General features: G+C 38.9%; 1 protein-coding gene across 1 annotated transcript in view; it reads left to right on the top strand.

Moving 5' to 3' along the window:
- The first annotated feature begins 2,620 nt into the window (after window positions 1-2,620).
- Window positions 2,621-13,405, top strand: part of rttn (rotatin) — a 31,872-nt gene continuing 21,087 nt past the window's right edge. The window contains exons 1-20 of the mRNA XM_053861228.1: window positions 2,621-2,807; window positions 3,058-3,245; window positions 4,307-4,496; window positions 4,600-4,689; window positions 5,117-5,207; window positions 5,400-5,514; window positions 6,298-6,448; window positions 6,627-6,795; window positions 7,517-7,701; window positions 7,821-7,936; window positions 8,656-8,823; window positions 9,277-9,489; window positions 9,588-9,700; window positions 9,778-9,904; window positions 10,151-10,276; window positions 10,626-10,742; window positions 11,207-11,346; window positions 12,475-12,640; window positions 12,719-12,818; window positions 13,127-13,212. Coding sequence (XP_053717203.1) covers window positions 2,777-2,807; window positions 3,058-3,245; window positions 4,307-4,496; window positions 4,600-4,689; window positions 5,117-5,207; window positions 5,400-5,514; window positions 6,298-6,448; window positions 6,627-6,795; window positions 7,517-7,701; window positions 7,821-7,936; window positions 8,656-8,823; window positions 9,277-9,489; window positions 9,588-9,700; window positions 9,778-9,904; window positions 10,151-10,276; window positions 10,626-10,742; window positions 11,207-11,346; window positions 12,475-12,640; window positions 12,719-12,818; window positions 13,127-13,212 — 2,682 coding nt within the window. The 5' untranslated portion in view covers window positions 2,621-2,776. The remainder of the gene's footprint in view (window positions 2,808-3,057; window positions 3,246-4,306; window positions 4,497-4,599; window positions 4,690-5,116; window positions 5,208-5,399; window positions 5,515-6,297; window positions 6,449-6,626; window positions 6,796-7,516; window positions 7,702-7,820; window positions 7,937-8,655; window positions 8,824-9,276; window positions 9,490-9,587; window positions 9,701-9,777; window positions 9,905-10,150; window positions 10,277-10,625; window positions 10,743-11,206; window positions 11,347-12,474; window positions 12,641-12,718; window positions 12,819-13,126; window positions 13,213-13,405) is intronic.

The raw sequence follows: 13,405 nt of genomic DNA on the forward strand, positions 1-13,405 counted from the left end.
TCATTTTTCCAACCAGGACTGGTGAATTTTAAAATTATAAAATGGATTTCTGAACTGAGCTGACACCTTTGGAAGGCCCCACTTAGTGGAGTTACTCACCAGACTATCACCATTGGTCTTCACTATTTGGTTCCTAAAATGACACGAGGATGGCGTGGAGGGAGTGTGTGGCGTCCCAATCGTTGAACAATGTGTTTCACAAATATTGAAGTCAAATTATACCACTCCATCATCAAAAGCACCACCGCTGATATTGTCAACATTGTGGTTGAGTCTGAAAGGACAGGAAGTTCAAACAATACATGAGGTGAGAAGAGAAAGAGGATTTACTGCCATATGAGTCCAACACATCAATTTCTCTTCACGTATGGAGGAGATTTTTCAAGTGCATTAGTCGCTGGTAAGGCAGCTGTGTCCCACATACGACTTAATGACTCACAGCCATCTAGACTTGAGCCTATTCCAAATTGCTGGCTGGTTACGATGCTGAATAAATTGTGTATGCATGCTTACGTTCTTCATGTCTGTTCCTCTTGATTTACCATAATTAATTCTGCAAGCAATGTCTTGCGTTTTGCAGCCATATGGATGCCTTGTTTTGTCAGAGTGGCAATTTTATGACTGGCTGGTTTCTGTATGAATTTAAGAATTAAACACTGTGATATACTTTTGCTGTTTTCAAAACAAGAAAAATGCTGTTTGTTATGATAAATAACTTTGTGTAAGTACACAGTTCTTATGTTATAATTCTTACCTCTATTAAGTGTCAACAGTGACAAGGGTTAATTTGGAGTTAAAACCAATTTTCTCCAAATATACGCATATATTTTTGTAATTGGGCAGCACACTAGTTGATACTGAAGTCTACACCAGTGATTCTCAACCATAGGGCCGAGGCCCACGGTTGGGCCGCGAGCGCCTCCTACAGTGCCACTAAAAGTTTTTTTGTATCACATATCTGGGCCGTGAGACGCTCAGCTTTAATACATTTGCCGCAAATGGTTGCATTAGTGTGTCATTATATTTACTTTACAGCTGCAAATTTATGATACTTATGTGTATGTAAGTATGGAGAAGTTTTGAAAAGAAAAACAAATGATGAAGAAAGTGGTGCCAAAGATAAAAAGAGTAAAAACTGTTGATGAAAGCAACTGTTGAAGCAAAATTTATTTGACAATTTTATGATTATAATAATGATATATATAAAGATATATGATAATATATAATAATTATATAATGATATATAATAACGACTATACTTTGATTTACACTTTACTTATATCTTCTTTAGACTTTATTTTGAAAATAATTTGATTTCATGATATTTTGATGTTGTTTTATTATATTTATTTTATTCAGAATTGTATTCATGATGTACAATTTTAGCAATTTTCTCAACAGTTTGAATCAAGTGTATTATTCTAGTCTAGTAAATTTGAATATGACTTACACCTGGTTCTGCTGCTGGTTGGACCTTTCAATGACAAATAAATCTTTGCAATGATCACATGGTTTCATGGCATTTCACAAGGTTTTGGTTTGTTTACGTGTAAGTAGATTAAATATGGGACCCGGTCCCAATTGTTCTGGAAGAGGTGAGCCCCAAGATCAAAAAGGTAAAGAACCCCTAGTCTACACAACAAGGCTCCCATTTCAAATCCAGCTTGAAACATATGCCATTCAGCCACGAGGTACCTGTGAAGTGAGCCCAGTTTTGTTTTTCTTTTTCATTCAGTCGAATTCAAATGTATATTGCATATGTTGTGTCATTTTTAAATTCATGTTTGTGGCAATTGAAGTGCGACATGCACCGCGCACAGGCACTGCTAGTGGTATTTCAATATCATGATAGTTGAATTATTATTGTGATGCTGAACAATATAGCATAAATTGTTTACAAAAATGTTGAGGACAGTTTGCCTGAACTTCAACAAAACGCCCCTGTAAGATGATGCTCAGAGAGAAGCAGTTATTTATTTATTTATTTTTTTTTTTTTAAGGCCAATTCAATTAAGAGATAACACTTGAATGTGAGGTATAGCCAAGTCCGTAGTTACACATTCAATGTAAGGTACAATTGAGAATATTCTATATTTTAAGCTTGAACCTTAAGTCTGAGTCCAGTCAGTTGAGATCATTGTATTTCACCAATGTAACAAGGTGGTGTTATGATATAAATATCTTTTGAAGACGTTATTTCCGAAGTAACACCCTGCCAACCCCTGTCAAAAACACATCTCCGGCGAGATTGAATTAATCTGCTGTCTGGCCGCATAAAAATAGTTCCCTGTAGCTGTAATGTGCCATATAGAAAGTGTTGGAGCAATTAATTAAAGATGTAATTTTCTTCCCAACCACCCAGTATTTTAGCTTCTTTCGGATGCAAATAACCCTATTTTCACTTTGTGTTTCAGTCAAGAACGCAATATAAATTAATATTTGCAAAAATAACATTGATTAGGCAATAAGTATGTGGACAGAAAAACAAAAATCACAGAAGTGTTTATCATTGTAAATTTATAAGCAAAGTATGTGTGAACTAAATATGGTACCAACTTACAGGGCAGATGTACACGCAATGTTGACGTCCTTGAACGCACCACCGTGTCCCCAACCAGGAAGTGGATGGACTGGCGCGTTTGTTAAAAACAAGCCCGGTAACGTTTACTTATAGACAGACAGATGGATCTTCTGGTCTCTGTTGCGCCGCACGCACCTCGTAATCCACTTTAAAAGTTTAGTTTTGCCACAAGACAGACGCCGGACAGTTCACAAAATGGACCTGGCTCCCGTTATAAAGAAACTAGGTAGGCGAAACTATTAGCTTGACTCACGTAGCATTGTTTTTAAGTTAACATCCAATTTTGATGCCCCGCAACACATCTATCGCTGTTAAATTTTAATTTTATATGCATAATAACAGGTCAATAAGGATGCCTGAGTGTCTTTTGTTAAACTTTTATAGCCGGGTGTTTCATATAGCAATGCTTTAGAGTGATAGTTGGCTTAGCAGAGTAACAGTAACTAAAGCTCTGAGTCGGTTTTCTCTCCCCACAGGACATTCACTAGTGGAGATACGTGTCCGCGCATTAAAAAACATCCTGAGCAAGCTGGACCATTCTCTGATCACGGTCCCTGACATTGTACAAGAAAGAAAGCTGTTTGTGTGTCTGCTGGAGTGGTTCAATTTCCCCGAGGTACCCATGCAAGAGGAGGTCCTTGAGCTGCTTTCGACTCTATCAAAGGTAGATGGTGAAAGTTTCCCTCCGTCATTTACAATAAGTAAAAGGAGACAACAATTCCGACGAGACTTGAACAGCAGTGAACCGAATGCAGTAACTGTTTTAGTCTAAATAAATGTATGATTCATGGACACTGAGTGATATACAAATAAATAAATAAAACACTGTCATGTGTAAAACACAAACACTAACCCACTTATATGATATTTTGAAAGACCGGAGTGATATTTATAACTGAGGCCGTGTGATGACAGTTTCATTCAACTGCCAAAATAAAAGTAAGTTGAGTGGCTCGTAAACCGGTTCGATATGGTTCAGGTGGGTGATGCTGAAATCTGATCATGAAAATGGAGAAGACTTTAATTTTTCTTTTCAGATTTGCTGATACTATTGTGTTTTATAGCATAGTCATACCAAGATGATACACATAGTTTTTAAATTTGAATTATATTGGTCTTCTGCTCACATATACATAGCCTTTTCATCTATTCAGTTGCTCTTAAAAATGGCAATAAGCAATGAGTAATTTGATTAGCCATCTGTTATATCTACCGCACTTTCCTTATAGCGTTCCAAAATGAAATTAAACGAGACAACTAGCATATGGATCAAGCCGCCTCTGCTCTTATCGTGCCAACTGACTGGTCTTCAAATATGCTTAAAAGAACTTGCGGGCAAACACAATCCCGGTAATCACTTGTCACAGAGGAGACAGTCAATGAGACTGTATCTCTTTGCTTTACCGTGACTGAAGACATATAACTGTAAAATATATTTATGAGACAGCAGAATCTTTTTTGGGAGCTCATCTCCAATTTATTTGAATGTTTTCTACAGTCAGAACTATTGAGCACAATGAATTTAATGATGAGAATGTGGGGGATAATCATAGCACATATGCAGAAATCTTGTATTACCTGTCTATAGATGGGAACCATGGCTGTTTCTTGCTGGATCACCATTACAATGCCTGTTCGTATTGTATTTATTAGCTGCAAAAGCAGATTCAGTTATCGTACAATAACCTTAGCCTTATGTTTTCAACATTTTCTCTCTGTTTTCAGCATCCGAGTGCAGCGCAGATGCTGAGAGACGTTGATGCAGTGGACTTTCTTACCCAACTGTCTTCAAATCTGGAACCCAGACTCCAACCTGTCATTGATTCAACCCTGGACCAGCTGTTCCAGCTACCTGAACTATTCCCTCCTCATGGAGCAACCCCCTTTCATGGGCTGCCTGCAGTATCTGCAACAGGTGAGGATTAACAGCCAGATCTTTCAGATGAATATCATCTGGGAACACTGAATTATTATTTTATTACATATATTAATTCATATATTTTTGTAAACGCTTGCAGATACAAATGCGGAAGATCAGTTTCCTAGTGGTGGATATTTCAACAAGATTATCTCAGGCCAGACAGATCTGCCACCAGGAAGGATAGCAGGTAAAATGCATCCAGATCCATCCATCCTCTTGTTAATAATTCTTGACAGTTTCAATATGTCAGTTCTCAACATTTTAGGAATCAACATCAACAAATAACAGAGAATGTGTTCAACACCGAACAAAACAAACGAACCATTCTTTCTTTAGTAGTCTAGCCATTACCACACAGTGGAATGCATAAGTTCCTCCCCTGTAGATGTTTTCTGAAAAACATTAAATCTTTGCATTCAGGAAAGCTGGAGCATGTGTGCCTTTAAATTCACTCCTTTCCCCGCTCTCTTAAGGGATTCCACCACAGTGTGCCACTCAGATTAAATTCCAAAGCAATATATAAAACGCTCATTATTAATTTTTGGTGCTGCTGTTACGTTAGTATGTATTCCACCCTCACTTTGCTTTGACTAATTTGAATAATTATTCTCCAGTGCATCAGTCTGTGTGGTGCCTGAGGTTCTCAGTTTTCCCATGGCTGACTTTGACAAACACTGACAGACACATACTGTCGTCCAATGAGAAGTAAGAGATTATTTTTGTCATTATTGAGTTATTGTTTGTTGTTTTTAGTGGTTTGAAATATTCATGAATGATATTTTGTTCAGTTATTTCTGAAGTGACCTGTGGCTTTTTTTGTATTATGCATTGGATTCAGCTTGTAGTGGTGGTCACTGTTTCAAGTGTATTCAGTAGTGGTGATATATTTTCCAACAGTTCCTTAAGGAGCAGCAATCCCAACTTGGTATGGACCACTTGTGAGCTCCTGTGTGATGTTATCATGAAGGACTTTCCTGCTGAGATTTTCCTGCAAAGGCCCAGCATTGTTCAGGTATTCCCCTTTCCTCAGGCCTCTTCTCCAAATTTCTGAACTCCAAGCAATTGTCATATACAATGCAAACCCTACTCGACAGAAAACTATACAATGCTTGAAGTTTTGAGTGATGTATTAACATACAATGAAACTGTCAAAGCATTCTGGAGTTCCAGTATTCTGGATATCTGCACAGGTCGACTTCAGTCAAGTGAAATGACACATTGTTTCGGTGAGGAATGTGATTGACCCATTGTGGGATTTATAGGTGGGTCACTCTTCGGGGATTTCAAAATAATAACCTGTCAGCTAGTGTCCTTGGCCAAAGCTCCAATTTATAATTCAGTGTCCCTGGGCTAATGGGCAGTTTTAAAGGTGTGGGAAGCTTACTTTGGATGTCGCAATGTTGGTGACTGATAGGACAATTCGTGGCTCGTGGCGTTGAATAATACCAAAAAATATTTCAAAGATATGCACAAAGGGGGCCACCTTCAATAAATGGATTGTAACACAATTTGTTACTCATTGCACTACACTTATTCATAATTTGATGACAATATTATCATTGATTTGCCATTTTAATTGTTACCAAAGAAGTGCTGACGACTCATTCTGTTGTCTTGCCTGCTGCTTAATCTTCCCAGTGTTTTTCATGCTAAAAGTACAATTTGTCATCTGTTTTTTTTTTTATTATCCTCATGATTGATGTTGCCAAAATTTCAGAAAATGTTAGAGAGTATGTTAGAGTTTTATTACGTCTTGTTTTCAGAACTAATCCTTCCCAATGTTCTCTGATTTCAGTGCCTGTTTTCACTATTGCGGCATGGCTTGGAAAATGGGGAACCTACTTACCTTCACTTGCAGGCTATTTCCTGCCTTCGTCAGCTCTGTGCTGGCCTCAGGCAGCGACTGCGCTTCCATCAAGATCCAAGTTTCCACTCTACAAAGCATGGTAGGGTTCCTTGTTTGCAAAATATTGAGGCTGTTACAGTAACTTACTTACTGAATTCATTTTAGTCATATTTTTACTGCTACGTTTCATATCTCAGTTTTTAGTGTGAAATGTTTATCACATATGTTTAAGTACTACTCAAAGTAATGTATTAATCCCTACATTTGTTGCACTCCAGACCCAGTTTCCCAGAACTCGTCCCTTTGTCAATCCCAAGATGTACGAGGGACAAGACGTTCTCAGACGTCCTCCCCAGGAGCAGCGTGTTCTCCTCGACCTTCTGTTGTGGGTCGTACATCTCAGAGGGCGAGGGGAGATGGCCAGGATGGTGACGCAGGCTCAAGCAGGTGCGTGATCCGGATGAATGGTTGTTGTGCTTTATTATATGCTGATGAGAGAATTAAGAGTCAGGAACATGGAGATCACTGCTGAACTTATTAGGGGTTAACAGGGTTCGCATCGTTGAAGTAGCTTGTGTGACTGGCACTGGTCCTACATTGGTACGAATTGCACGTTTTTTATAAATGAGAAAATATGGATCCAAAACCTCACGTTAGGTTTATTTTGATATTCAGTCATATATGGGCCACGTGAGGGGATTTTTGATTGTACTCCAGGCTGGCATTCGATGACAGGTTGCATGTGAATCTTCAGTGTGGCTGAAGCCTGCGTGCCTAGTTTTGGGCTCATGGAGGAATGGGAGGGTTTTAGTACGTCAAACTGAGCATGATTTCAGTTGTGCTGTATTTACTCTAAGCCATCTGCAATGTTTATGTTGTAAATATTAATTAAGCATTAAATAATTAATATCCACTATGTTATAGAAGAGATGTTCTCAACTCAAGTATTATTAATATTGTTTTTTGTTTTTACCGAAATGCTTTGCATTTGTCATAATGTTTGCTAAAATATTTTCCCTTCAGTGATGTTTGAATCACTTAGTTAGCTCAGTAAGTCAGAGGGCCCTCTAGTGTTAACTCTCGTTGAAATATTGCCATGGCTGGATGCTGTGACATATCAAATGTCAATATTCATCAAAAAATGCCTGTCTGCTGTTGTTTGTGGCAGTTCACAGAGAGGTGGCACATCAGTTCAGGCTGTCATAGACAGGCCTTCGTCGCCTGCAGATGTGTTCCATTTGGAGATTCCTGACTTGGGTGTGGAGGATGTTTCTGAGCTGCAGCTGCAGCAGCTCACTTTGCCTCAGTTTGCTGTTGCCACTATGGAACATGCCTTACCACTGCTAAAGACAGGTGGGTGTCAGTTATTAGGAGATCATCCTTTCTGTTCTTTGCACAAACAAGCATATACACAGGTATTATATCTTCGTACAGAATATAATTTTTTTTTTTTTCTGTCTTCTCTGCCTCAGATGGCACTCATGTCTTGCGGCGTGTTCTGGAGCTGTTGTGTGACAGCATCATTCTGCTTGGGAACAGTGTCTCTGCGATGGTCTGGGATGATCGGAGTCTAGTGGGGATGGAACTGGCAAGTCAAAATGCAACCCATGACAGCCTCTTCTGTAGATGAATGGATACACTCAACTGAAAAGAGGAACAGGGTTGGCCACCAGACAGTTTACCAGAGACTCATAGGCATATGGTACTCAACTGTCAAGGAGAACTAGATGAGTGTGATTTAACTGAATAAATTATATTTGTTTCAGTCTACTACTGGTAAAATGCCTTTTAGATACTCCCTGTGTTCTCTATGGAAGGTTATATCCTCGCTGTTAGTGTTGTTCACATGCTGTCTTTATTGTTATACTATATAGAATTCTAGATAAATAAATACTTTTTTGTTGGACACTTGTTAAAAACCTACTCATTGCTCTGACTCCTGTCATCCGTTAGTCACACAGAACCTGTAGTTTTCCTTGTGCGAATCATGCTGAGCGTGCCGGGCAAACAATGCACAGGGCATCTACTGCCCCCTGCCGGCAAATATATTTCACTCATGCCGTTTCAGAACAAAGTGGCCAAGAATAGATCGTTCCAATTTATGCATACCAGGATAGGGTGGATCTGTATCTCATCCACAAATAACCCTGAAATCTGATTACATTCTATTCCTCACCCCTGCAACGAACAATTTGTGTTTTGGCTTTCTTCCCGGAATCTGAGATTCTGAGTGAATGAACGTGCACATACTGTGAGAATGTGTGGTGCGTGTGTCTTTTTGTCTTCTTTAATGACTGTGTATTTTAGAAGGGGAAGCTGCAGGCATGCTTGGAACAGTTGGGGGACATCTTGAGCCACCATCAGAGCCACACTGCAGACGTTTCTGGCGGCTCTCAAATTCACCATAGAATTGCCTACATGTGCACGGCTGTGCTCACCATTAAACTGCTGCAAATCATCCTCCCTGCAGAGAAGGTGGGTGTGATCTTGTCACAAGCATTACCACACAAGAGGTGTGATCGCACCGGTTTTAATTTTAGTTAGATCGCAGATGGGGATAATTTGTGTTTTTTCACTAAAAAAGTGTTAAGCTATGTTGGTCAAATGCTCAAAATGTTGCTCTAATACAACTGAGAATAACTTGTAGATCACTTTTAATGAACACCGGCTGTTTTTTCTTCCGCTTCCTCCATATTATACAATCAATATAAGCCTGATAATTCCACTGAATGTGTAGTGATTATTGAGTTATTGTATATATACATACATATATGTGTATGTATTTATATACATATATATGTATGTATGTATATATATGCATATGTATGTGTGTGTAGGTATGTATGTGTGTGTATGTATGTGTATATATATGTGTATATATATACATATATATTTTTATTTATGTATTTAATTTTTTTTTTCTTGCAGGCGAGTGACAGCCTCCCAGAAAAAACTGCAACTGCCATATTCCATTTATGCCTGGACAAGTCACTCGGAAGCTTATTACCCAGCATTCAAGAGACAGCAGTAGCTTATTTGGAGCAGGTCAACATTGACGGACATGACCTCTACAAGAGAGTGAACTGTGCTGCTCTGTGCATGGAATCTACCTGTATCTTCCTCAAAGAGCTACAGGCTGAGGTATGAGAAACCTGACTGTATTATGGGTGGTCTGCTTTTTGGATTCTCAGAATGTAGATCCCTACTTCACCTTTCATCATTTTTAACACCTTCTTCAGGGACCTAAGAACTGGTTAGAGCTACTGGAGCTGGCAGACCGAGCGATCGATGGTCTCCCATTTCACCATCACCTGCCCATCGTCAAGGACTGTGTCCGGCTCTGCTCCGACCTGTAGGATAAATCATGTTTTGTTTGGTAATTTTATCTGCATATTCGGCTCATTAAATTTCTCCATCGTTCCCAATCAGGTGGAAGATGGACCAGTCGTGTTCAGTTCTTCAGATGCAAAGTCAGAACCACATCCTCAAGCTCCTGTCACACCCTCTCCCTGCAGTCAAGACGGAGGCGTACACGTGCATGTTAAACTTGGTCAAGGTCAGAACTCAACACACACGAAAGTGTCACATGAATCTTTGTACATCTATATTAAATGTAGATTTTTTTTTTAATCTTTTTTTTTTAACCGGTAGTTTTGTTTTGCATTTTCTTAACGTGGGCTTGAAATGACATGTATTATTATGTGACTGCCTTCTCCTAAAGACAGCAAAGACAAAGTGTTGTGGCGAGTCCCAGATAGGGACACTAAATCATGTGCTGTCATATTATCGCATACATCTACAGGACTGCCTTGGTATTCATAATGTGTCTCGACTGGAACCATGTGTCTTGAGTGAGGTCAACTTCCTGCTACACCACAAAGTGCTCTATGAAATCAGTGCTTTTGGACTTCAGGATTCTTGTGAAATGGTGAGGAAATCAGTCGTTGCAGTTTCAGTAAGACAAAATATATTTTAGGTTTGCATGAAATGTCTTTATTGCCTTTATAGTATGGTGATTTCTGAACTTTTTTCTCTTTTTTATGCTACGCTGTTTTTCATACATAGTTTTACTTGTTTCTAACTATATTCTATATCCATTAGTCTAGAATTGTTTGTATTCTGCAATGCAGCATAAATCATTTGTAAAGTTTTCAAATTATTATCAGTTGACTTAATATATTTGTTATCATTCTGCTGCTAACTGCTAAATATTTTTTTTTCCTTTCCATGGCTTTGTATCAACTGTTACAGTTAACCTACTGTGCTGTCATCAATAGGTGAATACAGCAGCAAAGGACATCATGCTTTTCCTGCTCAAAGGGCAATTGATAATGACAACATCCACCTGGAACAGATTCACAGAGGCGCTTTACCCTGTCATCCCCGTGTTGCAGGTATTAAATTCTCTCATATAAGTGTTGTGTGTTCATAAAAAGCAACATGGTCTTTTTAAAATTGTGAATTGTGTGTACTAAAAAAAACCCATTATGATCAAAAGTGAATTTTTTGTACCCTCAGACCACAAAGACTTGCTGAGCTGTCAGGGAGAGGAATCTTGTTATTGTCTCATTTACATACTGTGTGTTTCCTTTTGTGTTTGAGAAAACACAAGCTCTTAATAATTGTTCAGTTTTAGGCAACAAGGCCAGGAAATTTGCATGAATATACATGAGATTTTGACTGGGCTGTCAGCTGTGATTTAATTCAAGTAGGCTTTCTAGAGATGGGCCCGCCATGTCAACAACAGACGAAATGAAACCAGCTGTAATCAAAGTGGTGCATATTTACTGTTGTAATGATCCGCAGTGTTTGCTGCATTGTTTGTCCCTGACCGACTCTGTTTCTTTTTGTGTGGCAGGGTCATGCTAGTACTGAAGACTCTCTGGGAAATTGTGTGCTTCTGATTAGCAGTCCTTCAGATATGGTTGGAGACAACATGTTTCCGGGCACAGCAAAACTCAGAGCAGGACTCAGACTCCTCTTTAGCAAACGTCCCAAGTGAGTTACACTGACCCATTCATTACATGTAGCTATCCATGCAGGTTTAAAGCTTCTGGATCGATTGTTGTTTTGCCATTGAAACTCAATTGTAGCGCAGTATCTGTGACCACTCATGGATTTGATGATATCAGGACTATGTCAAGTACTACACAAAGTTTATATTTTTGACTTTACACAATGTCATTTCATATAAAGTCCAATAGTCTTCATCTAGAGTGTGGTGAAATACAGTAAAACAATAATATCATGTTGAATTAAAACTAATTTGAAGCAAGAGACCACCTATCTACAAGACCTCCTCTTCATTGTTCTCTGTATTCATGAGCCTCATTTGTTGGCTGTCCACTGTCTCTGTGTCCAAAGCCTCCCAAACTTTCTTGTCTCTGTCCGCATGAACTGTCATGCTGATGTCTCATCTTATCCTGTCTCGTCACTCCCGATGAAAACCCTCAGCATTTTCAACTCTGCCCCTTGTAACTCTACTACTTTTCTTTTAGTCAGAGCAGCTGTCTCTGAATCATTCGTCATGAAGACAGAGAACATAATTAATCCACAAGAAATGTAGTTTTTTAATGGCACATTTTAATGACGCTGGAAATGGGTTTTAGAGGAGCTTTACCTCTTTAATGCCTTGTTACTTTTTGATGAAGTTTTTTTTTTGTCTGAGATCGTTGTTCTTTAGTACGGAAGCTCAGAGCAGAACTATCTTTGGATCAATGTATGCAATGTGGTGGTATTATTGCTTTACTTGGTCATACTTATTACACCATTTCATGATTCTGGGTGCCTTTGAGCACTGCCTGGATGATTGGTGTGAGGTTGTGGGACCTGGGGGCATTTGCCAAAATGAGGACCAAGGCGGTGGACGCTCTCGAAGTTTTTGTGCGTCGTTTCCCAGTGGCAAAGATTTTAGAAGTGCAAGTCATTGATGAGATGGAGAAGAAGACTGCGGACAGTTTTTAGTTTATTAGAAATTAATAATTTTATTTCCTCAATTGTGTCTTTTCTAATTCATTTTCCAAGCCTTTATGGCGAATTAACATGTTTCTGACTCAAACATGGTTTGTACGATACATTATGGCTTTTTAAGATCAATGTTTTAAGATGAATCTGTGATCATTGCAGTGTGAGATCTGCTGCAGTGCCACATATTTTGCCCCACCTCACCAGCGACGATGAAGCCAGCAGACCCGACCTGAACCACTCAACGATCTCTTTTTTGCCCAATTTGTTCTGCCTCAGAGTTCCATTAGACGTCAAACTTGATACAAGCAAGAAGTCTGTTCTTAAGGTATTCTGCAATTAGTTTCATCATTTGACACAGTCATGTGCTGCGTTTGTGTCGTACTGTGTATATTTCTGTCTGCAGGTGGAGTCTGTGAAGAAGCTCTTTTGTATTCTGTCCTCAGAAACTGTAGATATCAGTCTGAGGAGATCTTCTGCGGAACAGCTGTCTTTAGTTTTGCAAGGTGAGAATGCTAGTCTATGGCTGATCACACATTCTCTTCTGGTTTTCATTTGCTTTCTGTTAACACTACGTCCTGTTGTGTTCCAAAAAAACTATTTATTTCAGCCATTTTGTCTCTTTATGTTCGACACCAGTCCTATAAGGACCTTCCCGAAACAGAAGGAGCCTACTTTACACATCTGAATCACACCATAGATTTTAGCATCCATAATTGAAACACAATGATTTTGTCATGTGGGACATTATGAGAGTATAATAAATGATGCCATATTAAAAAGATATTTTCAAGCTGTGTATGCTTCTCTACAGACACAACAATGCACCCGGTTCTGAAGAGTCTCGGAGTAGCAGAGAAAGCAATTTCCTTCATCGACGACAGTGTCAATGGCAGCAGGGTAATAGTCAAAGTTTCTTTTGCAAATTCAGTTATGTCTAACATTATGTCTGACTAAGAATTATGTTTGACATGTTGAATAATTGCTGTTATGTATATGAAGGAGAAATCCTAAGCATGCACCAGCAGATTCTTTGGCGAAGTGTTTTCTGTTTTCTGTTGGTAGAGGTACAGTCATGTTTTTGAAAAGATCA

The sequence above is a fragment of the Synchiropus splendidus genome, chromosome 3 (genome assembly GCF_027744825.2).
Source record: "Synchiropus splendidus isolate RoL2022-P1 chromosome 3, RoL_Sspl_1.0, whole genome shotgun sequence".
NCBI classification, from domain to species: Eukaryota; Metazoa; Chordata; class Actinopteri; order Syngnathiformes; family Callionymidae; genus Synchiropus; species Synchiropus splendidus.